The sequence below is a fragment of the Muscardinus avellanarius genome (assembly GCF_963383645.1).
Source record: "Muscardinus avellanarius genome assembly, chromosome: 8".
NCBI lineage: Eukaryota > Metazoa > Chordata > Mammalia > Rodentia > Gliridae > Muscardinus > Muscardinus avellanarius.
The window spans coordinates 71,313,258-71,339,378 of NC_137794.1; the positions used below are offsets into that span (position 1 = coordinate 71,313,258).

At 38.2% G+C, this 26,121-nt stretch overlaps 1 protein-coding gene across 1 annotated transcript; it reads left to right on the forward strand.

Annotated features, from left to right (window-relative positions):
* NUS1 (NUS1 dehydrodolichyl diphosphate synthase subunit) lies at nt 1-25,743 on the forward strand (the record flags this gene model as incomplete). Its single annotated transcript, XM_080699713.1, has 5 exons — nt 1-471; nt 17,063-17,188; nt 18,039-18,188; nt 22,521-22,620; nt 25,653-25,743. Exons 1-5 carry the CDS (start codon nt 48-50, stop codon nt 25,741-25,743), a joined length of 891 nt encoding a protein of 296 aa, XP_080555839.1. The 5' UTR covers nt 1-47.
* Between the last annotated feature and the right edge of the window lie 378 nt (nt 25,744-26,121).

Here is a 26,121-nt window from a genome sequence, read left to right on the forward strand (position 1 = left end):
GCGGGTGTGGGTGGGAGGAGGAGGAGAGCGCCCGGGAGCCACAGAGTATGACGGGGCTGTACGAGCTGGTGTGGCGGGTGCTGCACACCCAGTCCATCCTGCGCCGCAAGCTCACTTCCTGGCTCCGCGTTCGGTTCGGCACCTGGAACTGGATCTGGAGGCGCTGGAGGCGCTGCTGTCGCGCCGCCTTCGCCGCGGTCCTAGCGCCGCTCGGCTTCACGTCCCGCAAGCCCTCGGCGGGCGGCAGGAACCGCTGTCCCCAGCGGCACCCGCGCGGGGGCCCGGGGCCGGCCGCCGCCCACCGGCGCCTGCGCTGGCGCGCCGAGGGCCGCTCCCTGCAGAAGCTGCCGGTGCACATGGGCCTGGTGGTCACCGAGGTGGAGCAGGAGCCCAGCTTCTCGGACATCGCGAGCCTCGTGGTGTGGTGCATGGCCGTGGGCATCTCCTACATTAGCGTCTACGACCACCAAGGTGAGGCGGGCGGCGGCGGCTCTGCGACCCCCGGGCTCCTCGGGGCACCCGGGAGCCCCGCGGCGCAAATCACCGAGCCCGCGCCTTCCGAAGTTTAGCTTAATTGAATACCTACTTCGTCCCTGGATTTGAGTCAGTAGACGGTTAACATTTTTAAAGTACATATTTATTTTTTTTATAACACTACAGCCGAGTAGATGGCATTCTTATACATACCTCTGTTTCACAAAAGAGGGAGCTGAGGGTCAAAAACTGATTGTCCAAGGTCACAAAGGTAGTAAAAGGGGAACTTGGAATTTTAGCTAGTTTTGTCCTTTGGTTATACACCACAGGGTTTCCCAGAGAGTTTGTTCAAGACACTAAGTGCGGTCAGGCTGTGGAGCATTTATGCAGGAGTCCTGTGGTTGTTGATAGTGCCAGTGGCACAGGTTGGGGACAGATAGCTTTTGGGTCGGGTGTCTAAGTATGTGAGAGATTGGATAGGCAGAAAGGACGATGGTTCCATCCTGTCTTTGGAAGCCTGAGATTCTGTGTGATCCTTGATCCTCAGAGGCCAGTACAGTTCTTGATACAATTGTCCTGTAAGTTTTGAATGAGGCAATGGATTTCACCACAAGGAAGTTTTTTTAAGTCCAAAAGTTCAACACTTAGAGCCGGGCGTGGTGGCGCACGCTTGTAATCCCCGCGCTTGGGAGGCAGAGACAGGAGGATCGAAGCCAGCCCCGAGCGCTGGCTTAGGAGACCCTGTTTTCAAATAAAAATGTAAAAATAGGTCTGAGAGTGTAGCCCGGAGGTAGAAGGGCTTCCAAGAACCCCAGTACCACCAAAAAAAAGTTCAACACTTACGGAATGACAAGCCAGAAGCACTGTGCCAGACTTATTCTCTGGAATCTTGCCTTTCATTCCACAGACTGAGGCATGTGGGGAGGAAGGCACGTATTCTGCTAGGTGACAGAGGTTTTGGGAGTACAGTAACTGCAGTGAGAATCTCAAGATAAAGTTGAGGAAGGCTCTGAATGTTTCTGTAAACAATCAATTTCAGTCAAATCCAGAATGCATGGGGATTTCCATAACCCATTTTGTCCCATTGTCCCAGATGCGAACACATGTATCAGTCTTAAATTGAGCAACAAATACCACTTATGGTCGCTCTGAACTACTTATGTTTTTATCTAATTAAAGTATTTAGTACATTAACTTTTTTTATTTATGGTACCAGGGATTCATCTTAGGGGCATTCTACCTCTAAGCTACACTCCCAGCTCTTTTTATTTCAAAACAGGGTGTTGCTAAGTTTGTGAGTCTGGCCTTTAACCTGGGATCCTCCAGTCTAAATAAGCCCCCCAAGTAGTGGGATTACAGGCATGGGCTACTAAACCAAAATTGAATTGAGGTTTTTAGAGGTTGATTCTTTTGAGAAAAGTAATTAATGAATGATCAGAGCATTTGAAAAAATCTACATATGAAAATTATGTAAAGAATATGCTCTAATTATGATTTCTAACCTATTTTAATGTACCTGTATAAATTTTATTGAAATATTTGTGGAAGTGAAATCTTGGGACGTAATGACTTAATGATAAAGATGTGAAAAGTATGATTTTGGACTTTTGGTGTGAAGTAAAGAAAAGGAACGTTTTATTTCTTGTTTAATGACTTAAATTACCCATATACTTTAGAGAAGCTACAACTTGATTTTTACCTTTAAAACTTTGTCATAAGCCGGGCATGGTGGCACATGCTTGTAATCCCAGCATTTGGGAGGCTGAGTCCTGAGGATCCTGGTTCGCGGACAGCCTCAGCTACTTAGTGAGGCCCTCAGCCACTCAGACCCTGTTTCAAAATAAAGAATAAAAAATTGGTCAGGGAGTGTAGCTAGGAGGTCAGATGCCTCTGGGTTCCATCCCCAGACCCACAAAAAAACAAAAATAAAAAACAAAACTTCATCATATTGGTAGATTTAAGTACAGGGTTTTGTCAGAGTAAGTACTAATTTACCCTATCATCTTCCTTGGAGCCAGCAAGGAATGACTCAAAAGCCTGTTATCATCAAATGATGATTTTCCCTGTAGTGTAAAGTTTAATTTTATTGAGAGACTCACATATGGAACTTACTAAAAGAATTCAGCAGACCAATAGAAATCATGAGATTGTTAGGCAGTGTGATACAATCCTTGCCTAAACCATTGCAAATAGTATTGTCTGGGGAGTAAGTGAATCAGAAATTGAAATTAAAGACAAAAATTAGTGGATTTACTTATGTCCAGGTGATTCCTTTAAATCAAGTACTTTTATTTTCCAGTAGGGAAGGAAAATAGTTAAGTCATTTGACTTGGTGACTGTGCCTCTGAACTCATAGTATAATATTACCACACTTCCTTGTTCCAGCAATTTCTGTCATTGAATTCCTGATATGATTCAGACATATCTTGTGTCATATTGCCTCAGAGAAAAATGGTTGGTAATGAAAAAGAAGTTAACTCAGAGTTTGAGAACTAAAGGAGGCTAAAGGATTATTTTCAGTGAATGGACTTAGAGCATTTGTGCCCTACCATAAAAGTAATTTGTTTTTAAAAGAAATAAGGGATGGCTTTGTTCCTTTAGTAAGACCTTCATAGTATCAATTTTGACTGATCGATAAATTCATTCAATAGATGACATTTGGGTGTCAGGTACCAGATACTCCTTTACCTACAGTGGGACCCCCCCCCCCCACTGCCCCACTGGGGTTGGAACCCAGGGGCATTCTACCTCCAAGCTACACCCCCAGCCCTATTTTTTATTCTTTATTTTGAAACAGGGTCTCACTGAGTTGCAAAGGGCCTCACTAAAGTAGCTGAGGCTGTCTGCAAACTGTGATCCTCCTATCTCAGCCTCCCAAATGCTGAGATTACAAGCATATGCCACCATGCCTGGCACCTGTGGGTTTTCATGAGTGAAAAAATAAAAATTTCCTGTGCTTAGGAACATTTTATTTTAGCGGAAGTTTGCAAAATTAATATGAATGGGTAAAATGTTTAGTATTATAAGTCATGAGGAGGCTGAGTTGTGATGCTTGTAATCCCAGTACTTGAGAGGCCGAGACAGGAAGATGACAAGTTCAAAGCCAGTCTCAGCAGCTAAGTGAGGCTCTCAGCAACTTAGTGAGGCATTGTTTCCAAATAAAAAATAAAACAGGGCTATAGATATAGCTTGTAGGTAGAATGCCCCTGGTTCCAATCCCCAGTACTTCCCCTCCCCCAAAATAATAATAGTAAGTAGTAAGTACATGAAGAAAAATAAAGCAGAGGAAGGAGGATAGGAGTGTTAAAATTCAATGGCATAGGAAGTGGCACCATTTTAAATAGAATGGCCAAGGAAAGCCTCAAGCTATATGCATATAAGGAAAATTGGCAATTGGGGAAGGGAAGCATAGAAACTTAAGCTTTATTCAATTTTTCCCAAAGAACTTCCGGTAAGCATATTTCTATATAGATATTTAACTTTTAAAAGTCATATTGATTTTATTAATGCTTGCAACTCTGATTGGGGTTACATGGATCACAGTGTAGTTTTAATTTGTATCTCTCTGATGGCTAATGATGTTGAATGCTTTTTCATGTATCTAGTGACCATTTGTATCTCTTCTTTTGTGAAGTGTCTATTCAGTTCAGTTGCCCATTTCTTGATTGGGTTATTTGTTTTGCATTGCTGTTGAGGATGTGGGGAAATCGGAACTCTTTTACACTGTTGATGGGAGTGCAAACTAGTTCAGTCACTATGGAGATCAGTGTGGAGATTCCTTAGAAAATTGGGAATGGATCCACCATATCCAGCTATACCACTCCTGGGTATCTTTCCAAAGAGGTTGAAATCAGAGAACTACAGTAACATATGCATACCCAGGTTCATAGCAGCACAATTCATAATAGCCAAAATATGAAACCCACCCAGGTCCCCATCAACAGATGAATGGACTGCAAAATTATGGGAAATACACACAATGGAATTCTACTCAGCAATAATGAAGAACAAAATCATGTCATTTGCAAGAAAATGGAAAGATCTGGAGAACATTATGTTAAGTGAGGTCAGCCAAGCACAGAAAGAAAAGGGGCATATGTTTTCTCTAATATGCCAGAGGGACTCCAGATAATGGAGGGGAAATCTAAGCTAAGCTAGAAAGAAAGGGTAGGAGAGGAAGAAGGCTGAGGTTGCTTAAAGGAGGAGCTATATTCAAATATGTGGATAAGTGTGAATGTAGCATGGTCAACCTGGACACTCATCATTGGGGGGATGAGAAGAGAAATGGGGGAGGGAGTGTACCAAGTATTGTGTGAATGTATGCCATTGTCAATATGATCCACATTATGATGTGAAATTATAGAGTACCAATAAAGAAAGTCATACTGACATACTCATAACAATGCATTGAATACCTATTGTAGTATACAGCAAGGTAATACAAGGAAGCACAAGAAATGGTTCCTTTTAAAGAGTTTACAACCTTGAGAGATACCTACTAAAAATTAATATAGGAGCCAGGCATACTAGTGCCTGCTTATAATACTAGTACTTGGGAGACTGAGAGAAAGATCACAGATTTGCAACTTCCTGTAACTTAGTGAAATCCTGTTTACAAATAAAAAATAAAATAGGGCTGGGGGTGTAGCTTGGAGGCACAGTGCCCCTAGGTTTAATCTCCACCTCTTCACACACACAGTGAAACCTGTTATCGCCCAATTGTATTGCCAGGAACCTTGTTGTAGTTCAGTGTTTTTCAAAATGTCTAAGAATAAGTAATTGGGGATCCTTTTAAGAAATACTGGTTTAGCACACTTATTGATCGGACTGAAGTAAGGGAGTGGAATCTTAGGCATTCCTGTGCTTAACAGAGCTACTCAGCATTCATTGGCCCACTGAAATTGAATGGACAAAGACGAAAGGGTCCTTTGCTACTTGCCTTACATAGGTAGTTTATCTCTCATATTCTTTTCCATGAGTGAGGATAATCTGGAGTGGGCTTTTATTTACTATAAATCAAAATAATTCAGAAAGGCAGCACTTAATACTGAAGCCTTAAACTAGTGGAAGAAAGTGAACAGTTTGCTCTAGCTTACAGTTAGGCACACTTACACGGATGCTATTGGGAAGTATGATTCTTGTTGTTCTTTTGAAATCCAGAAGCACCAAAAGTATTGAAAACACAAACTTGATTGTGTGTGTGTGTGTGTGTGTGTGTGTGTGTGTGTGTGTGTGTACTTTTTTTGCAGTATTGGGGATGGAACTCAGGGGCATTCTACCTCCAAGCTCTACTCCTAGCCCTATTCTTAATTCTTTATTTTCAAACAGGGTCTCCCTAAGTTGTGGAGGTCCTCACTAAATAGGTGAGGCTGTCCTCGAACTGCGATCTTCTTGTCTCAGCCTTTCAAGTACTGGGATTATTATGCCTGTTTTGATTATATTTTATGCCCTGAACCGTACAACCTGGAGTGCCTGTGTTCCCACATGTAGAAACTCATGTAAGGGAGTCTTCACTCCTAATCTTCACCTTGGTGTAATTCATGTCTTGTCCAGCATTAAACATTTATCTTAGCATTGCCATATCCTCTTCTTTTTCTGACAGAGTACCTGTTCCTTGGCAGAAGGTTATCATTGATTCTTCCCTACCCGCAGCAGATATTTATTTCCCACAATTCTAGAGACTGAGAAGTCCAAGAAAGGTGGTAACCGAGGGCCCTCTTTTTTACTTCTTGATGGCCATCTTCTCAGTCTGTACTGAGATGGCTTTTTCTCTTGAAGTGTCTGAGACAGCCCTCCTTCAGGGACAAAGATCCAACTTAAATTTGCAACCTTCATACCAGGTTCTTTTGTACTTGCTTTTCTTACAATCACCTTTTTTTTTTTTCCCCCTTGATTTCCTCCTTCCTAGTGATCCTTACTTTTTTTTTTTTTTTTTTTTTTTGCTTGGGTTTGGGATGGAACCCAGGGGCATTTAACCTCCAAGCTCCACCCCCTGTCCTATTTTTTATTCTTTCTTTTTTTTTTTTTTTTTTGGTTGTACTGGGGGTGGAACCCAGAGCCTTTCTACCTCCTGGCTATACTCCCAGACCTTTTTTTTTTAATATATATATTTTATTTGGAAACAGGGTCTCACTAAGTTGCTAAGAGCCTCACTGAGTAGCTGAGGCTGGCTTCGAACCCGTGCAATCCTCCTGTCTCAGCCTCCCAAGCGCGGGGATTACAAGCGTGCACCACCACGCCTGGCTTTTATTCTTTATTTTGAAACAGGGTCTCACTAAGTTGAGGAGGGCCTCACTAAGTAGCTGAGGCTGTCCGTGAACCGCGATCCTCTAGTCTCAGTCTCCGGAGTGCTGGGATTACAAGCGTGTGCCCCCACGCCGGCTTTTCTTCACATTAATGATTCTTGATAAATCCATCCAAACTATCACCTCTTAGAAAGGATCTTTCAACTCTCTAAACAATCTTGCTGTCTTTAAAAAGATCTATCTTGCTTTTTAAACTTTTGAAATGATTTCATTTCCTGAATATCCTATTTAACTATACTAGATCTATATATTAAAATACACTTTCATTTTGATAGCGATAATTTCATTTTTTGAGCTCTTACTCTATACATGATTCTATGCAAAAGTGCATTAATTCTTCAGCAGCTTTGTAAATCAAGAAACTGAGAATTAAAAAGCCAAGACCCACATCTAGTAAGGAGCAGGTCTAGAATTTGAACCAGGTTTTATTGAAAAGTTTTGTACCTAACCATTATCTTGTTTTGGTTTTCGCTGCTAAGAGAATGTGAGCACAATAATGAATTTTTGTACTGTTACTGATTATGTCAGATCATCTTAAAGTCCTGGTAAAGTGGTACTTGCCTATAGGTGATACAAATTATTTATAAAAGAAATTTAAAAGCAAATAAAGCTCTTCATGCCACCAATGTAAACGTTCATCCTGATTTATGGGACATACTTTTTAAAATGAACTAAATTGTATAGAGCTCTTGCTCAGTATATATTTTTTTGGTCAAATGGGCAGAGTCCATGAAGATATTTTCATTTTTAAAATGTGTAGCCTGAGCTGGGAATGTAGCTAAGGGGAGTGCACAAGCCCTGACAAGCCCTGAATTAGTGATCAATAAGCAAAAAAAAAAAAAAAAAAAAAAAAACCAAAAAACAAATGTGTAAACAGAAGCTGAAAAGTATACATGGCATGTTCATTTTATATATTTCCTTTGTTGATGTGCTGAACTTAAACCTGGCTCTCATTCCATTATGCTGTACCACCATTACATATGTCTTCCCTTGCTACAGCATGCTAATTCCAAATTAATTGTGGTTCAGTGAAGTTATCCCAAGTCTCTTGCTTGAAATAAAATAGTTTATTATCTTATAAGAGTTATTTGGATATGACTACTTTAGTTATGTAGATTTTTAATAGTTTTTTTTTCCATTTTAAATAATTGTGTTAGCCGAGCGTGGTGGCGCACGCTTGTAATCCCAGTACTTGAGAGGCTGAGACAGGAAGATTGCAGGTTTGCGGCCAGCCTCAGCTACTTGGTGACCTTCCACAACTTGGTAAGACCCTGTTTCAAAATGAAGAATACAAAATAGGGCTGGGGGGTGTATCTCAGAGTAGAATGCCCCACAAAAACAAACAACTAAATAGATAAATAATTGTGTTGTAAGTATATGTTTTCTCTCTGAAGATTCTCCTCTCATGATGTTATGATCGAGTTGTTAGAGGAATTAAATGAGGATAACCACTAGGTAACTTATTTAGGTATCTAGTTTAAAAATAAAAAAAGGCAGTCACTTTGAAGAATTGGCATTTGCTTATAAATAATTTTTGCATTAATTCCATAGCTAGGAGAGACTGCTCCAGTATTTATCTTTTCTCCCTATTTATTTTTATAGCACTAGGAATTGAACCTAGGGACCTTCTACCTCCTAGCTATACCCTCAGCCCTTTTTATTTTAAAACAGGATCTAAGTAGGTTGCTGAGACTCTATGTTGCTAAGGCTGTCTTGGGGTCCTCCTGTCCCACCCTTTAAAGTACTGGGAGTATAGGTGTATGCCACTGTCCTCAGCTTAAGATCTTTCTTTCTTTCTTTCTTTTTTTTTTTTTGCAGTACTAGAGATAAACCCAGGGACATTGTATCTCTGTGCTACACCCCCAGCACCCCCTTTTTTTATTCTTTATTTTGAAACAAGGTCTCACTTAGCTGCAAAGGGTTTCACTAAGTAGTAGCTGAGGCTGTCCTCAAATCTCAATCCTCCTGTCTCAGCCTCCTGGGATTACAAGATTGCGCTATCATGCCCAGCCAGACATTTCTTAAAGTTTTTTTTCCTATAGAAGAGAATGAACAGCCACAGTAAAAATTCTAATTTGAGATTAAAAAGAAAACATTTTAATGTGTATTTTAAAAGTCATTTTGTAGAATTGTGCATTTCACACAAATTTTTGAAGAATCAATTTTATACAGACAGGATTTGCTGACTGCATACTTAATTAAACTCATTACTTGGTCCTTTATTTGAAATAGGTATGTATATAATAGCTTTATTACTCAGTTAATGTGTACATTCTTGGGTGTGAGGGTAGTCTAAGTATTGAAACCTATAAATAAGTCTAAAATTTATTTTAACTCTTGTAATAGAGGCTTTAGGCTTTAATAAGGCACCTGACCAGTAGTGTATAATCTAATAGGTAGATTGGGTAGACATAATTCTACTTTCCTTCAAATATTTTCTGAGCCTGTCTTTCATGACACCACATATTCTTGGGCTTTTCCTCCTCATTGCTGTCTTCTGAACAGATGTCTGGCTTTTCTTCCTCTGTTTCACTTCTATATCTTGTAATACTCTAGAGTTTTGAGCTTTATGTATGCCCTTTTCTGCTTTACTCGGTTTAGTTTGAAAGCAGCCATAGATAAATCTGTGTGTCTCTGTTCCAACAGCAGTAGTAGTTTGCTGACCCCATCCCAAATGATCTCTTCAAACTCATGATTTTAAGTTTCATCCATGACTGACACAGTTTTTTATTTTGTTTTGATCTGATCTCCAGCCCTGATTTCTTCCATAATTCCAAACTTCTATATCTTTTTAAAAATTACCCTTTATATTAGGCATCTCAAATACCTAATATGTCAACAGTATTTTTTTTTTTTTCTTTGTGGTCCTGGGGATGGAACCCAGGGACATTCTACCTCCAAGCTACACCCCAAGCCCTACTTTTTATTCTTTATTTTGAAACAGGGTCTCACCGAATTGCAAAGGACCTCACTAAGTAGCTGAGGGTGGCCTCGAACTGCAATTCTCCTGTCTCAGCCTCCCAAATGCTGGGATTACAAGCGTGTGCCACCATGCCCACTAACAGTACTGTTAAATATTTTCCCCAAACCTGCCCCTCACATTTTTCCCCAGTTCAGAAAATAATACTACTTTTCATCCATGTGCTGACACAGTTTATGTGTGTGTGTGTGTGTGTGTGTGTGTGTGTATGCACTGACACAGTTTATACACACACACACACACACACACACATACACACTTCAGTAGTTACATGATGGAAGGTTAGAGGACATTCTCTGCTTATATAAACTTTTTAAAATAGTTTTTTCATGCAAGAATTTAGAACATGTTTCTTAGAATATAAAAAGAAGCCTACCTTTGGCCTTCAAAGTGCATAATAGCTAATATTTATCAAGAAACACCAGAAATATTATAATCTTTCTGGGAATGTAGCTGTTCTAGAATATATTTAATTCTTTCATGGAAATTGGAGAATTTTTTTTCTTGTGTGTGTGATATTGTTGATGGAACCCAGGGGCTTTGTACCTCCTAGCTACACCCCCAGTCCTATTTTTAGTCTTTTTTTTTTAATACCTATTTTTTATTGAAAATAAATGGTATATATTTAAACTGTACTTGGTGCCCTCTTCCCCCCAACCCCGTTTTCCCTACCCCCCTCCCACCAATGATTGTCCAGGGTAACCATTGCTATATTAATACTTTTACACATATTCGGATGTAGACCCTCATTAATCAAGTTCAGACTTCTTCCTCTCCTATCTTTCCATTCAAACTTTGCTGAGATTTCCCTTCCATTATCTGGAGTCCCTCTGGTATCCCCTGTGCTCCCTACTTTGGGCATATTAGAGGAAAGATACGTCCCTTCTCTTTCTGTGCTTGGCTGATCTCATTTAACATAATGCTCTCCAGGACTTTCCATCTTTTTGCAAATGACATGATTTTGTTCTTCTTTATAGCTGAATAGAATTCCATTGTGTGTATTTCCCATAATTTTGCAATCCATTCATCTGTTGATGGGAACCTGGGTTGGTTCCATATTTTGGCTATTACAAATTGTGCTGCTATGAACATAAGTATGCCTATGTTGCTGTAGTTCTCTTAATTTCAACCCCTTTGGAAAAATACCCAGGAGTGGTAGAGTTGGATGATATGGTGGATCTATTCCCAGTTTTGTAAGGAATCTCCACACAGATCTCCCTAGTGACTGAACTAGTTTGCATTCCCACCAACAGTGTAAAAGAGTTCCTCTTTCCCCACATCCTTGCCAGCATTTGTTGTTAATTTGTTTTTTTTTTTTTTTTATGCTTGCCACTCTGACTGGGGTTAGATGGAATCTCAGCATAGTTTTGACTTGCATCTCCCTGATGGCTAATGATGTAGAACATCTTTTCAAGTATCTATCGGCCATTTGTATCTCTTCTTTTGTAAAGTGTGTATTCAGTTCAGTGGCCCATTTCTTGATTGGGTTGTTTGTTTTGCTAGTGTAGAGTCTTTTGAGCTCTTTGTATATGCTTCCTCTTTAGGTTCTTGATGGTTTCCTTTGATGAGAATAAACTTTTTACTTTGATGCCATCCCACTTGTTAATTCTTGCTTTAATTTCCTGAGCTTTGGAGGTTTTGTTGAGAAAATTATTGCCTTTGCCAATATGTTGTAGTGTTGAGCCTATCCTATCCTCTAATAACTTCACAGCCTCTGGTCTCAGTGTTTCACTGAGTTGCAAAGGGCCCTTACTAAGTAGCTGAGGCTTTCGTGAACCCTGAGCAGTGATCCTCCAGTTTCACCTCCTGAATGCTGGGATTACAAGCTTGCACCACCACACAGACCTTTTTTTGTTTTTTTCTTTTTTTGGTGGTACTGGGGGTGGAACCCAGGGACTTTTCTACCTCCAGGCTATACTCCCAGACCTATTTTATACTTTGGAAGCAGGGTTTTACTTAGTTGCTGAGAGCCTCACTAAGTAGCTGAGGCTAGCTTTGAAGCTGGTGATCCTCCTGTCTCAGCCTCCCAAGCGCTGGGATTACAAGCATGTGCCACCACGCCGGGCTTATGTTTTTCATATATTTTATCAATGTTTCGTATTGTTTATATTTGGAAAGTTGAGTCTAAATGAAATAGAGTAACAAAACAATGTGAAGTTCCTTAAATCATCTCTGTAAAGACTTATTTACATTAGATTCGCAGGTCATTTTTTTTTCTTTTATGTGGTACTCTGGATTGAATCCAGGGGCATTTTATCTTTGAGCTACACCTCCAGCCCTATTTTATTTTGAATCATGTTCTTACTAAGTTGAGGAAGACCTTGATAAATTGATGAGGCTGGCTGTAAACCTGCAATTCTCCTGTCTCAACGCCTCAAGTATTGGGATTATAAATCTGTGTCACCATGGCTGTTTCTGTAGGTCATTCTTAATTCAGAGTACCTGTTCTGTATACATATATATAAAAAAATACAAAGAGCTGTGGTATTAGTGTTTTCAAAGTTACTATTCATTTGTTAAAAGTCTGATTTTACTTAATAAGAGTTCAATGTTTTTTAGACGAATTCAAAATTTAGTAATACTTGTTTATCAGAGTTAAATCATTTCTAAACTGAATTGTAAGTAAAGTCAGAAGTACTAGATATCAGGGCAAATTCTTAGACCCTTAAGGACAATTACTTGATATTTCTGGATCTATTTCCTTGTCTGTAAAAGAATGGGATAAAATAAATTTTGAAGTGCAATACTGTGCACTTATGATTCTATAGAATACAGGTTTCTAAAAAATTTGAGAATTTTTAAAAGCTTTTACTTACAATCAGTTCTTTCTTTTCCTTTTATGGTACTAGGGATTAAACCCAGGGACAGTCTGCCTCTGAGCTATTCCCTCAGCTCTGTTTTATTTTTTATTTTGAAACAGGGTCTCCAAGTTGCTGGCCACAAACCTGTGATCCTCCTGTACTAGGGTTACAGAGATGTAGTACAACACCTGGCCAAAAATCAGTTATTTCTGAATGAATATGGTCTCAACTTCTTTTTACATAAATTACATTTATGATACCTTTTTACTGTTATTCTTTTTTTTTGGTACTAGAGATCAAACCCAGGAGTATTCTACCTCTGAACTACAACAACAGCCCTATTTTATTTTTTATTTTGAAATAGGGTCTCACTGAGTTGCTGAGGGCCCTTTTTCATTTTTTTTTGTTTGCAGAATCTCAGGAGGTCATTCTTAAAGAAGAATTAGGAACAGGTTGCTTAGTGAAGTTCTTGCTAGGTTGCTGAGGCTGATCTTGAACCTGCGATCCTCCTGTCTCATCCTTCCAGATACTGGGATTACAGGCATGCACTACCATGCACAGCTCCAGCAGACTTTAATTCTGTTATTTTTATTTTAGTTTAAATTTAGAAGGAAAACGGATGAATTATATGTGAAAAAGTACCCCTATATGCATATGCCATTACTAGAGAAATTTCCTATTTCAATAAGGAAATTTATATCATATTTATATGTCATTTGAATTTTGCCTATGTGTGTGAAGCCTTTGAGTCCTAAGGAAAATCATAAGCTGATAATATTTACAGGTGAACTAAATAGCATATAGTTAGATTTCTCGATGGGTGTCAAATTGTGAGGTGTTAGAAATCATCTTGTTTAGAATCTGTTTCATCTATGTACTTAGGAGAAACTGGACTTTTCTCTTTTTTGGTGCTGGGGTGTTAAACACAGGGCCTTGTTAGGCAAGTGCTCTACCTCTGAGCTATACCTCCAGCCCTGAAACTATCCTTTTTTTAACTTTAGCTCTTGAGCCAGATCAGCCAAGGCAAAAAGTTCTGCTTAAATTAACATTATGAAAATCTTCTTTATAAAAGATGCTTTGTAACTTATAAAAGGTGCTTTGTAACTGTGCCTTTATAATCTTCCTTTAACAGAATTCCTGCCTATGTGCAATGAGGAAGTGTCTCCATGTATTGTAAGAAGTTCCTTTAAACTAAAAAAAAGTTTCACATGGTGGCATGTCTCTTTAGATAGTGTTTGTTGTCAGGTGGCATTTTGCACACTATAATTCAGCTTACTAAATAAGCATTGAAGTCCTTTTGTATGGAAATTACCTTAAGGGCAAAGAGATGTGTAACAAACAAGAACTAGTATTCTCATACAGTTCAGGGATGATGGTGGTTTGTTAAGCTATCACTATTTTAAAAAGTAGGATATTAGATATCAAGGATTTTGAACCAAATGTGTGGGGTGAGTAGCATTGAGGCTAGGTGACATGTCAGTAGGCTTGTGAGGAGTTGGGAATATTGACAGGTATAGGCTTGGGAAGAATGGGGATTGAGGTCAGTCCATCTATTTTGAGAAATATATGGCAATCCTAATTTGCTGGGGATAGAATATTATAAATAACTAGATTCATTAGTTTCATAAACATGAATTATTTCCCCCACCAGCTATGAAAGCATAGCCTGGAATGTTACTGTTGAGCCAGGCAGTTTGTTATTAATACACTGGCATTTTAGGAGCCATTGAAGACACTGCAGTTGTCATGTGCCAGAGGACCTCTCATTTCACCAGACATTTATTTGTTGAGTGTTTGTGCTCCAGGCACTGTGCTAGGTGGGCCCTTTGTCTCAGCCAGCATTCTCATTGCTATAATCCAAAGAACTTCACTACACAGTTTAGAGGAAGGAAGATTTGCTCACAGTTTCCTTGGGGATTTTGAGTTTAGTCCATGTGAGTCTGGGGCCTACAGATCTCAGGCAGGCTGCAGGAAAGGGAGAGAGGAAGAGCACATGGGTTCCACTCCTCACTCACATCAACGCAGGGGAGACCAAGAGGAGAGAACCTGATACAATCCCCAATGTCATACTCCTCAACTGACCCCTCCTTAGCTACCAAGTGGACTTGTGGCATTGCCATTTTGTTTCCATGAGGGTTAGGGTTAGGGGGACATTTTAAATCCAAACCATTACAGCCCTGGTGAGCTAAACAGGTAAGATCCTTACCTACTCTGTCTCATGTCCTAATCACTTTTACAGTAAGCACCACCTAAATAGTCTTATTATTAACTGTCTCACACTGACTTTATCTTTTACTTCCAACCAGTTCTTTTTGTAGATTTTCTCTGCTTCTAAACAATTTTATCAGTTTTCTAAAACCGAGGATAAAACCATGGAATGTTCTTGATTCACGTCTTTAGTAAGTCATGTTTTATGACTTACAGGTCTTCCATTGTGGTGAATCCTCCTTTTCCATTGCTTCAACCAATTCTGTATGGACTTCTACGGAAATCTGCTGTCCTGTCTTCCCTATGCTGATGCTAGGAAAATCCTCCTAAAGATATAAATTTCTAAATATTTCTACATTTCTCAAAAAGGTTGATTCCTCGTTTGGTAGGCATTATGAAATTAAAATTATATCTCTCCCCTTACCCCTTTTTCATATCCTATGTATCTGCAACATTTTTTGAATATCCCAAACGGCCTTTTCTTAAGGATTTTTCTTGTCGAATGTTTGCTCTGTTTTCTTCTTTATTTTTTATTTTTTATGGGTGCAGTGTAGTCATACATCATAATGGTGTACAAGATGGTGGAGGCATACATGCACACATTGCTCAATTAGCCCTTACCCAATTCCCACCCCATTCCCACCCCATTCCCTCCCCATCCCTTCTTCCCATGCTTGGCTTAGTGCAGTTTACTCTGTTTTTTGTTTTTCTTTGACTTTCTGAGTTCAGCTTGTCTTATATCTTGCTTCTTTCACAAAGCTTTTCTCCACTCAGGGAGACCACTTTTTTATTAAATGCTGTCACATATATGCTACCAACTTGGCATTGATATGTAGTCCATTCTTCCCACCCTGTGTATGCAGACTGGTGTGCGCGCGCACGCGTGCACACACACACACACACACACACACACACACACACACACTTTTTTTTTTTTTTGGTGGTACTAGGGTTCTTGGAAACCCTTTTACCCCTCTGGGCTACACTCCCAGACCTATTTTATACTTTTTTTTTTTTTTTTTTTGAAACAGGGTCTCTTAAGCCAGAGCTGCTGGCTTTGAACCTGCGTGATCTTCCTGTTTCTGCCTCCCAAGCTCGGGGATTACAAGCTTGTGCCACCACACCCGACACACACACACCTTTTTTCCAGTTAATTTCTGAACTACTTTACCTACAGTATAGGAACTAAGGATTGAATCCAGGGGCATTCTATTTCTGAGCTATACCTTCAGTCCTATTTTATTCTTTATTTTGAAACAGGGTCTCACAAAGTGGCAGAGGGACTCACAACTAGCTGAGGCTGGCTGTGAACCTGAGATTTTCTTGTCTTAGACTCCCAAGCACTGGAATTACAAGCATGCATCACCACACCCGGCTGGAACTCTTTTTTTTTGGGGGGGGGGACTCTTGATACAAGTAAAAAAACAGTGGCCACTAGAAAATCACTTCTTTGTAAATAGTAAAAAACATGTCTTTTTGGTTTTGTTTTAGTTAGGCTCTATATTAATTTTATATTAAATGCATAGAGTTCTTTTGTGGTGGTACTGGGAATTGAATACAGGGGCATTATATCTTGGAACTACACTCCCAACCCAATTTATTTTCATTTTGAAACATGGTTTCTTTAGGTTGCTGACAGTCTCACTACTTGCTGAGGCTGTTCTTGAACCTGTGATTCTTTTGTCTCAGCCTCCCAAGTCCTGGGATTATGGGTGTGCACCACAGCACTTGGCTGTTCTTTGTCTTTTTGAGTGACTTGGTAAAGTGTAGTTGGAGGGTAAAAACTGTTTATATACTGTTTTCTGCTTTGAGTTTATTAAATTTTAGGGGTTTTTTTTTTCTATTCTCTACTTTTCACACATTAATTCACATTAATTCTTTTTAGGATTAAAACAATCAAATTTAGTAGTATTTGATGTACACAGTAAATCTGCAGAGAATATATGTTAGACTCTGGGTCAGAAGCAAATTCTTACACAGGGTCCCTGAGGACATTGGATCTGTTTTTTACTCTGCAAATAAAGGTCTCAAGTAAATGAGCTCTTAAAATTCCTTCCCAATTTAAATTTCTGTCTATAGTTAACTTTTTCCTTTTTTGACCTGAGCCTGAAGCAGACTTTTGTATTAAATTTTATCATGGTTTTCTTTTAGATTTTAGTTTAGGATTAGTTCTGACCAGTTTATTTGAGATTTGTTCAGTTCTGGATCTAGTGTGCTAATATTTTAGGCATTTATTAATCATTGAAGAGGATAAATTAACCTAGTTGTGGTTTACTTTCTTTTTTTTTGGGAAGGTATTTTCAAAAGAAATAATTCCAGATTGATGGATGAAATTTTAAAACAACAGCAGGAACTTCTGGGCCTAGATTGTTCCAGGTACTCACCAGAATTTGCAAATAGTAATGATAAAGATGATCAAGGTAAGCATGAGTGTGAAATTTGAATATGTAACATAGAATGGCATGCGTTTATATTTCAGGGAAACTTATATCAGTCATTTTTCATTCATTTTGTTCTGTTAGTTTTTATTTTCAGCATCTTTAATATGATTTAGACTTTTCTGTCTTATTTAAAAGATAATTTTTAGAAAAAGGTAAAATGTAGATATGAAAACATAAACATATATTTGAGTTTTATTTAATGAGGGTGATTTTATAACTGGTTGAAGAGACAGTCCAAAGAACAAACACATTTAAAAAATTAGGAAATGAATGAATATGTAAATAGAGGTAAAACTGATTTTTCTTTATGGAGAGGAAAAATATTGGAAACTCTCCTAGGCTAGAAAGGATTTGCATATTTACAGATGAAAATTCTCTGTTATTAATTACTCATAGTCTTATCATTTATAAAGTAGCTCCTATAGAATAAGATGTAACCTGTGTACAGTGCAAACATATTTCATTGAACAGTCTTAGTCTCCACTTTATTCTTTTATTCTGAATATAAAGTGTATCCTGATTACACATGATTAAAAGTTTTTAGATGAGTAAAAATTATTAGCTAGCCTATAATTAAAATTTCTTTTTTATAGAGAATTTGTGTACAATGAAAGGTCTTCTGAGCACTTGGAAAAGGGGATGGTATAATAAGCATATACATAAATGTGATTTATGGGTGCATCAGAAAAAAATAGCTTATGTTTTGATATTGAAATTAAAAGGCATAAGTGATTCTTGTAAGAATTATGCTTATTTTGGTCTGAACTTACTATTTTGTAAAATTAATAATAAAATAAATCTGGAATATCTTGTTTGTTTTTTCCTCCAGTTTTAAGTTGCCATTTGGCAGTGAAGGTGCTGTCTCCAGAAGATGGAAAAGCAGATATTGTGAAAGCTGCACAGGACTTTTGCCAGTTAGTAGCCCAGCAGCAAAAGAGACCTACAGATTTGGATGTAGATATGTTAGACAGTTTACTTAGTAAGTCATATATATGTTTTTAGTTTTGTCCTACAAGGCAAAAAAGTATTTAGGTTCCTTTCACACTATAAAGCCTGATTATTTTTGTTATATTCTATAGTTCTGAAATTTAAAAGACACATGTGAAAATGGTTTTGAGATAACAAAATTCTTACTGAACTTATTTACATGAGGATTTCATGTTAAATGAAAGGATATTTGAGTTTTTTCTTTTTAGTGATAAATATTCTTGGAAATGTAACTTCTGTTTGTCAGCTTTCCTTTTCTACTTCCCTTTTCCCTTCGCCTTCTCTTGCCTTGCTTCCTTTCTATTCAGTTTGAACTTCCTGTTAAATTTGAATTTAATAACTTTTTAAAAGGCAGTCCCAATATTAGATTAGATAATCTACTATTGTCTATGACACAGTTAGTACTTTTTCTCTTATGCTATACCAAGTAAACCATTATATTTGACATATTTTATCAAATATATCTACATATAAATATTTTTATGTGTTTCCACACTGTTTATAAAAGCCTTTGTTTATTTTCTCTCGAGCCCTTCTAGGAACTTGATTTCCTGGTCCTCTTCCTTACTTGTATTGTCCTTGATTCTTTTGATGAAAGATAATTTTCCCAAGAAATTTGTGTTTATCAATAGCTTTTGTAGCTATATGATGCCCAGACATTTATTTTTCCTTTATGCACATAGACTTTCTTTGTGAATTACCTTTCTTATTAATCATATATTCTTTAACTCATAAATCTTAATTCTTTGTTCCTTCCACTTTGACATGGCCATCGGAGAGCATAATACTCCTTGAATCTCTTGCTCTTACTAACTTCCTTCTTTAATTCACTACTCACTTCTTATCCTATTCTTATTCTCTGTGATTTGTAACTATATTTGGGCTCACTGAGTATAGTAGATTATTGTAGGGGCTTTCTGGTCACAGGCTACCTGGGATATTGACTTTAAGGTCCAACCAGAGAGTGATTTATGAGGACATCCTAAAAGTTGATGTGGAGCCCACGGGTGACCTTCAGTAGCCAGTGGAAGAGTGCTACAGTATGGAGCTGTGGTGTTGCCTGCAGGGGTTGTAAACTTATGATGAATAAAAATACATGCCCTTACTTAAATGAACTCATTAATCTGACAGATTAATGACAGAATACCATCACTTCCCCAAATTTTCTTGTGACAATATTCAGTCTCCACTTCTAACTCACAAAGCATGCAACCATTAGCTTGCTTTCTGACTTATTTTTGTGATTCCTAGTTCATCTGTGTCTCATTACCTTTTTTTAAAATTTATTTTGATTCTGGGAATTAAACCTAGGGGCCATTTTACCTCCAAGCTACAACTCTAGCCCTATTTTTTTTATTTTTTATTTTGAAACAGAGTCTCACTAGGTTAATGAGTCTCACTACTGCCTAAGGTTGTTCTCAAACCTGTAATCCTCCTGCTTCAGCCTCCCAAGTATTAGGATTACAAGTGTGCACTACCAAGCCCAGCAAATCTATTACTTTTTATTGTTGAGTAATATACTACTTTATGGATATGCTACAGTTTGTTTACTCATTCATCAGTTTGTGTGCATTTGTACAGACATGTTTTCCTCATTCTTGTATAGAAACCTAATTGTGGAGTTGCTATGTCTTGAGATGAGTGACTATTTCATTTTTTTTGAAATAACTACCAAACTGTTTTCCAAATAGACTTTACATTTTCTTTCAGACAGATAAAGTTCTATTTTCTCTGCATCCTAAGACATAGTATTTTTTAATTCAAATGTATCAGCCATTCTAGTGTGTATGCAATAGTATTTTCTTATGCTTTTTATTCACATTTTCCTAATGACTAATGATGCTACAAATTCTTTATGGCTAGTTTGTCTTCGGTATCTTCTTTGATATAGCATCTATTCAGGTATTTTCATTTTATTGAATTTTAAAAGATTCTGGATGCATGTTTTTATTTATTTTTTATTTATTTATTTTTTTGTGGGTCTGGGGATGGAACCCAGGGGCATTCAACCTCCGAGCTATACCCCCTGCCCTATTTTTTATTCTTTATTTTGAAACCGGGTCTCACTGAGTTGCGGAGGGCCTCACTAAGTTGCTGAGGCTGTCTGCGAACCACGATCCTCCAGTCTCAGCCTCCCGAATGCTGGGATTACAAACGTGCACCACCACGCCCGGCTCTGGATGCATGTTTTTATCAGTGATAGGATACATAGCTTACAAAAACTTTCTCCCTATTATGGCTTACTTTTTAATTTTGTTGACGGTTTCTTAAGTTTTTAACTTTTTGAACTCTATTATTTTCTTTTCTTTTATGGAGGATGTATTTGGTTTCCTATCTAAGAGCTCTTTGCCTAAACCAAAGTCGTTTTTTTCTTGGGTTTTCTTCTAGTTTATGTATGAGATTCTTATCTGAGCACTTTTTTCTAGAACCTTCCTTTTAAATTTCTGGCCACTGGTTCTACAGTTTTAAGCTAATAAAGATGAAACTTCTTGATTCTTTCCTCTTTGAGTTTCTCACTTATTGGTAAACCATGGATTTCCATCCTTGTTCTCTTCCTCCTGTCCGCAGCTTTCAGTTCCAAATCCAGTCTATCTTTTGGCGACAAAAAACAAATCTGCTGCTTTTTGCTATTAGTTGTGTACTAGTAACACTGCAGTTCTCTGCAGTTCACTGGTGGGCAGAGTCTTAGACAAGGCCATAAACTCTTGCCTGAAGTTCTAGCTGGTGTTTACTTTTTTTTTTTAAACAACAATTTTCTGCCTTTGGCAAATATCCAGTGCCCCTAAGTGGTTGGTATTGTTCAGTCTCATAATCTTTTGTTATAGAAGATATTTGTTGGTGTCTTCACATGAATATTACCAGTTTCTTTCCATTTCTTACTAAAGAGAATTGCTTTTTAGGTGGCAAAGGAATATGTTCTGCTTAATCTCTGCTCTACCAACATGAATTTTAAAGAAATTTTGTCATTGAAACAGTTCCTTCATATTACTGCTGGATCGGCCTGCCTGATCCAGTTTCCTTACTTGAAAAGAAGGAACTAAGCCGGGGCGTGGTGGCGCATGCTTGTAATCCCCGCGCTTGGAAGGCGGAGACAGGAGGATCGCGCAGGTTCGAAGCCAGCCGCGCTGGCGTAAGAGACCCTGTTTCAAAAATATTAAATAGGTCTGGGAGTGTAGCCCGGAGGAAGAAGGGCTTCCAGGAACCCCAGTACCACCAAAAAAAAAAAAAAAAAAAAAAAAAAAAAAGAAAAGAAAAGAAGGAACTAAGCCCTGGATGAATTGACTGTGTGACAAACAAGTAAACAAGTTAGTGGCAGAACTGGGGATGTTAGAAACTGTTAGAACCTGGGTCTCTTGGATTATGGTATCATATTTGTTGTACTAGTGACTGTTCAAACTATTTTTAAGCAGTTGAGACATTTTTATCCCTTTTTTTCCCAAGCCAGGTCTCCTGTGGAAACCAGTTCATAATACAGATAAAAAATGTTCTTTTCCTTGTTGAAGCTATAGTGCATCTACTCTTCTCCTTTGAGGTTGCTTGGGCTCCACTGAAAACATTAGCTTTATATAGCTAGGAGCTATTTTTCCTGTGTTTTCAGTGGTAAAATGAAGGGGATGGGGGAGAGAAAGGAGAGTAGATACCTTTGTATGTATGTGGGTGTGGGGGTCTGGAGATTGAATCCGGAGGCATTTTACCACTGAGCTGTATCCCCAACCCTATTTTATTTTTTAGTTTGAAACAAGTCAGTTTCATTCAGTTTAGTTTGAAACTTAGTTTCACTAAGTTATGAAGTCACTCGGGATTGCTGAGGCTGGCCTGCAAACCTGTGATGCTTCTGTCTCAGCCTCCCAGGTCCTGGGATTATAGGCATGCACCTATGCATGGCAAATTAGATACTTGTTAAGGTCCTTTTCATTTCTGAAGTTACTTGATTCTGTGGCGGTATCAGCATTTGTGCCACAAGAGTAGTGCCTTTCCCACAATGCCGTGAGAATACCCAAGTCAAGTCTTGAAAGATAGGAGGAGTTTGGGGGTATGGCTACTTACTGGGATTAGGGTATTTGGTTACCTTTTCTTACCAAGTAATCAGTCCAGTTAAATGAACTTTTGAGGAAATTTCCACATTTGGAATGAATATACATGTGAAGTAATATCAAAGAAGTAATGACAAAGAGTGAGGTGGAGCCCATGGAAACATAGATAAAGCTTCTAAAGAGAACAGATATGGAAAACATAAGAAGCCAATTTAATTAATAGATTTTGCCCTTGGTCTTTTTGTTAATAAGTAATACATGTTAATGTCATGTGTATGTCTATTTCCAAGGTACAAATGGTTTCCCTGATCCTGATTTAGTATTGAAGTTTGGTCCTGTGAACAGCACATTAGGCTTTCTTCCCTGGCAAATCAGATTGACTGAGATTGTGTAAGTATTTAAGTATACTGACATTTCAATCTGCAAGTATTTCTTGAGCCCAGCAACGTACTAGATCTTGTGGGAATTTCCAAAGAATTATGATACTTTGGAAAATTTACCCTAGATACTTCATGATATCAGTGACAAAGACATACTAATAAGACTCATAAGAGTATATGTTGGTGCAGATATTTGATAGACACTAAATAATCTTAGGAGATCAGGAGTGAACAATATTTCTGTGGGCTAGAGTTGTTGATCCTACAGAAAATGTATGACATGTCCAGGTTATATATTATGCATTGGAGTTTTGATTTTAGGATAAAAGTGGAAAGTATAAGGGGGTAGGAAGGGAAACAAAGTGATAGTTGGGACACATTTAAAGAAATATAGAACTGGCCCTGTCAGAGCAGAGTGTTAGGCATTAGTGTATGAAGTAAGTCACATAGTCCAGGCTGTCAGAGTTTAAAAGGCTTTGAATATAAGGAATGTGTGTACTAGTGTAAACACAGAGTAGAATACTGATGAGCGTGTGGTTAATAAGGAAATGGTGCTTTTAGAAGATTTGTTTAGTAGCTATGTACTAAATTGGTCTTGAGAGAGGATGAAATGGAAAGACAAGTGAAGAGGCCTTACCTATATAATTTAAGAGGAAAATACAGTGAAGAAAAAAAAATTGATTTTTTTTTTTTTTTTTTTTTGGTGGTACTTGGGGTAGAACCCAGGGCTACACTCCCAGACCTATTTTATACTTTATTTGGAAACAGGGTCTCACTAAGTTGCTTAGAGCCTTACTACTAAGTAGTGGAGGCTGGCTTTGAACCTGTGTAATCCTCCTGTCTCAGCCTCCCAAGCGTTGGAATTACAAGCATGTGCCACCATGCCCGGCAATAAAATTGATTATTTAGAACATGGTTTGTGAAACTTTTTCTGGACAGGACCAGATAGTAAATAATTTAGATTTTATAGGCCATACCTTATCTTGCAGCCATCTTTCACTGTTTTAACTATTTAACTCATCTAGTGCAGCTAAACATCCATAGACTCTATGTGAACAAATGGTGATTAATGATTGGATGAGAATTCAGGCTAATGATATTTATTTGAGGATCATCAGTACTGAGAAAGTAGTTGAACCTACAATAGAGTAGAGAATCTCTCTAAAGCATATGGAAAAGTCCTTTAAGAAATATAAGCTTGGAGATAGGAAGGAGGAAAAAGGATTAAATAAAGAAAAAAAAAAAAGAGGCATAAGAGACAGCATAGTATGTTATAAAGAGGAAAGGACTATAAATCATTTGCTTCCATCTCATTATACATGTGTGGAAAATTGGAAAGAGACTTTGTTGAGGTATGTAACAAAATTTAACTAAAACCCAAATCTCCAAACTCTTGGTATCCTTATGGTAGGCTAACCAAGTCATTTCACATGCCTTTCCAGTAGACTCAGGAGGGTGCCTTGTGGATTTGAGTGGTTTGGAGGGAAGAGTATTTTTAGAACAAATAGATCTTGGTTCAGAGTTTTTCTGTGGCACTCACTGTGACTTTAGAAAGTTAAAACTTTTCTATATTTGTCAAATGGACATTTTAATGTGTAGTTGAAGATTTATTTATTTTTATTTTTATTTTTTTGCGGGTCTGGGGATGGAACTCAGAGGCATTCGACCTCTGAGCTACACTCCCTGCCCTAATTTTTATTCTTTTATTTTGAAATAGGGTCTCACTGAGTTGCAGAGGGCCTCACTAAGTAGCTGAGGCTGTCCACGAACCTCGATCCTCTGGTCTCAGCCTCCCGAATGCTGGGATTACAAGCGTGCGCCACCACGCCCAGCTCAAGATTTAAATCTTATAATGGACAACAGCTATCTAGCATATAACAGGCTTGTGTCCCATGGACATACCTTCATAAGTTTGTCTTAGCGCTCTCACGTTATATGAGGTTTGCTCAGCATTTGTCTATTTTCCACCCAACTGAACACCAGGATGGCAGGAAGGGGATCTTAATTGTAAAATGGATAAATAGAAGGCTGAGGTCCTGAAGAAACAGACTGGGACATAGAGTTTCTGCGCTGCCAGTGGTGCTACGAAATAATAGAAGATAAGGGTACTGATAAAAAGCATAGAGCAAGGAAGACTAGGAAGATGGGAATTTATAGATGGATGTTTGAAGGAAGCTTTACCAAGAAGAATATTGTTACATATGTCTTGAGGATTTCATTTGAGTAGTGAGTAAGATAAAATCAGAGATTTAGGCATGCTACATTTAATTAGAATTAAAGGAAGTGGGTGACTCTTTCAGAATCCTGTCAAGCAGAGGAAGGTAATGAAAAGGCAAAAGAGAACCATGGGTTAGGCAGGAGTTCTTTCATGATAGGCTTGTTCACTTTTCTTTTTCTTTTTTTCTTTTTTCTGGTGGTGCATGTGACTGTGGAATTTGAATCTGACCACGTGTTTGGTTCTACTATTTGGAATTTCCAACCTTCATCTTAATTACTGAAAGTTCAAGGGGAACCCTTCTGCTTGTGTGTTCGATCTGTCTTCACAGTGCTTGTCTTCTCACTGTAATTGCCCTTGAACAGTTGGTAATGGTGGAGTTTAATGTCCATTTACTGCTTGCTCATCACATAGCTTCAGGTATCGTCACATGGGAGGCTGTGTGGCACTACTCTACATTAAGCCTGGCATACATAGTCTGTCTACACAGTACTGGTTTTACTCTGACCATGAAGAGTTCTTTAAGTGGATTTGAGTGAGATCGTTTAGACATAGATCATCAGCTTTAGATTAATCTAGGCTTTTGCTTTGACAAGTTATAAAGCTAACTCATGGCTGTTGCTTTTCTTGTGGAAAGAAAGGAAGATTAATTTTTACTTAGACTACTTCACAGTTTAACAATCTTTTAAGTAGAGATAGTTTGGCATACTCTGCTTATAATTTATTTTCTTCTGTTCTTAACCTCTTTTTGGTTATTGGCCTCTGGTTTCTCTACCAATTTACAGTGTTTCATCTAATTGTTTTTTCTTCCTGTGTTTTCTCTTCAGCTCTTTGCCTTCCCACCTAAATATCAGTTATGAGGACTTTTTCTCTGCCCTTCGTCAGTATGCAGCCTGCGAGCAGCGTCTGGGAAAATAGTGATCCCTGGTTGCATAATTTGATTTCAAGCTTCTGGAGAAAAGGACTCAAGTGACTTTGATGTTTACAAAGCACCTACAAAACCTGTATACATCTAGTTCATATTCCTCATAATTTATCAACAAACACAAAAAAGTGTCTTACTTGAGAGTGAGCGAATGAGTATATGTGTGTGTGTGTATGTGTGCATGTGTGGTTGTTTCAAAATAAACTTATAAATGGGGGAAGTATTGGAGAATGAAATACATAGACCTACAACTTTAAGCAAATAGCAGCAGTGTTTTAGGAGTTAAGATTTCAGATTTAAATAAAGCCTTCAGCCCCTACTACTTCTCTATTTTTGTGGGGAGTAAAGGGAATGAATGATTAAAGCTGTTT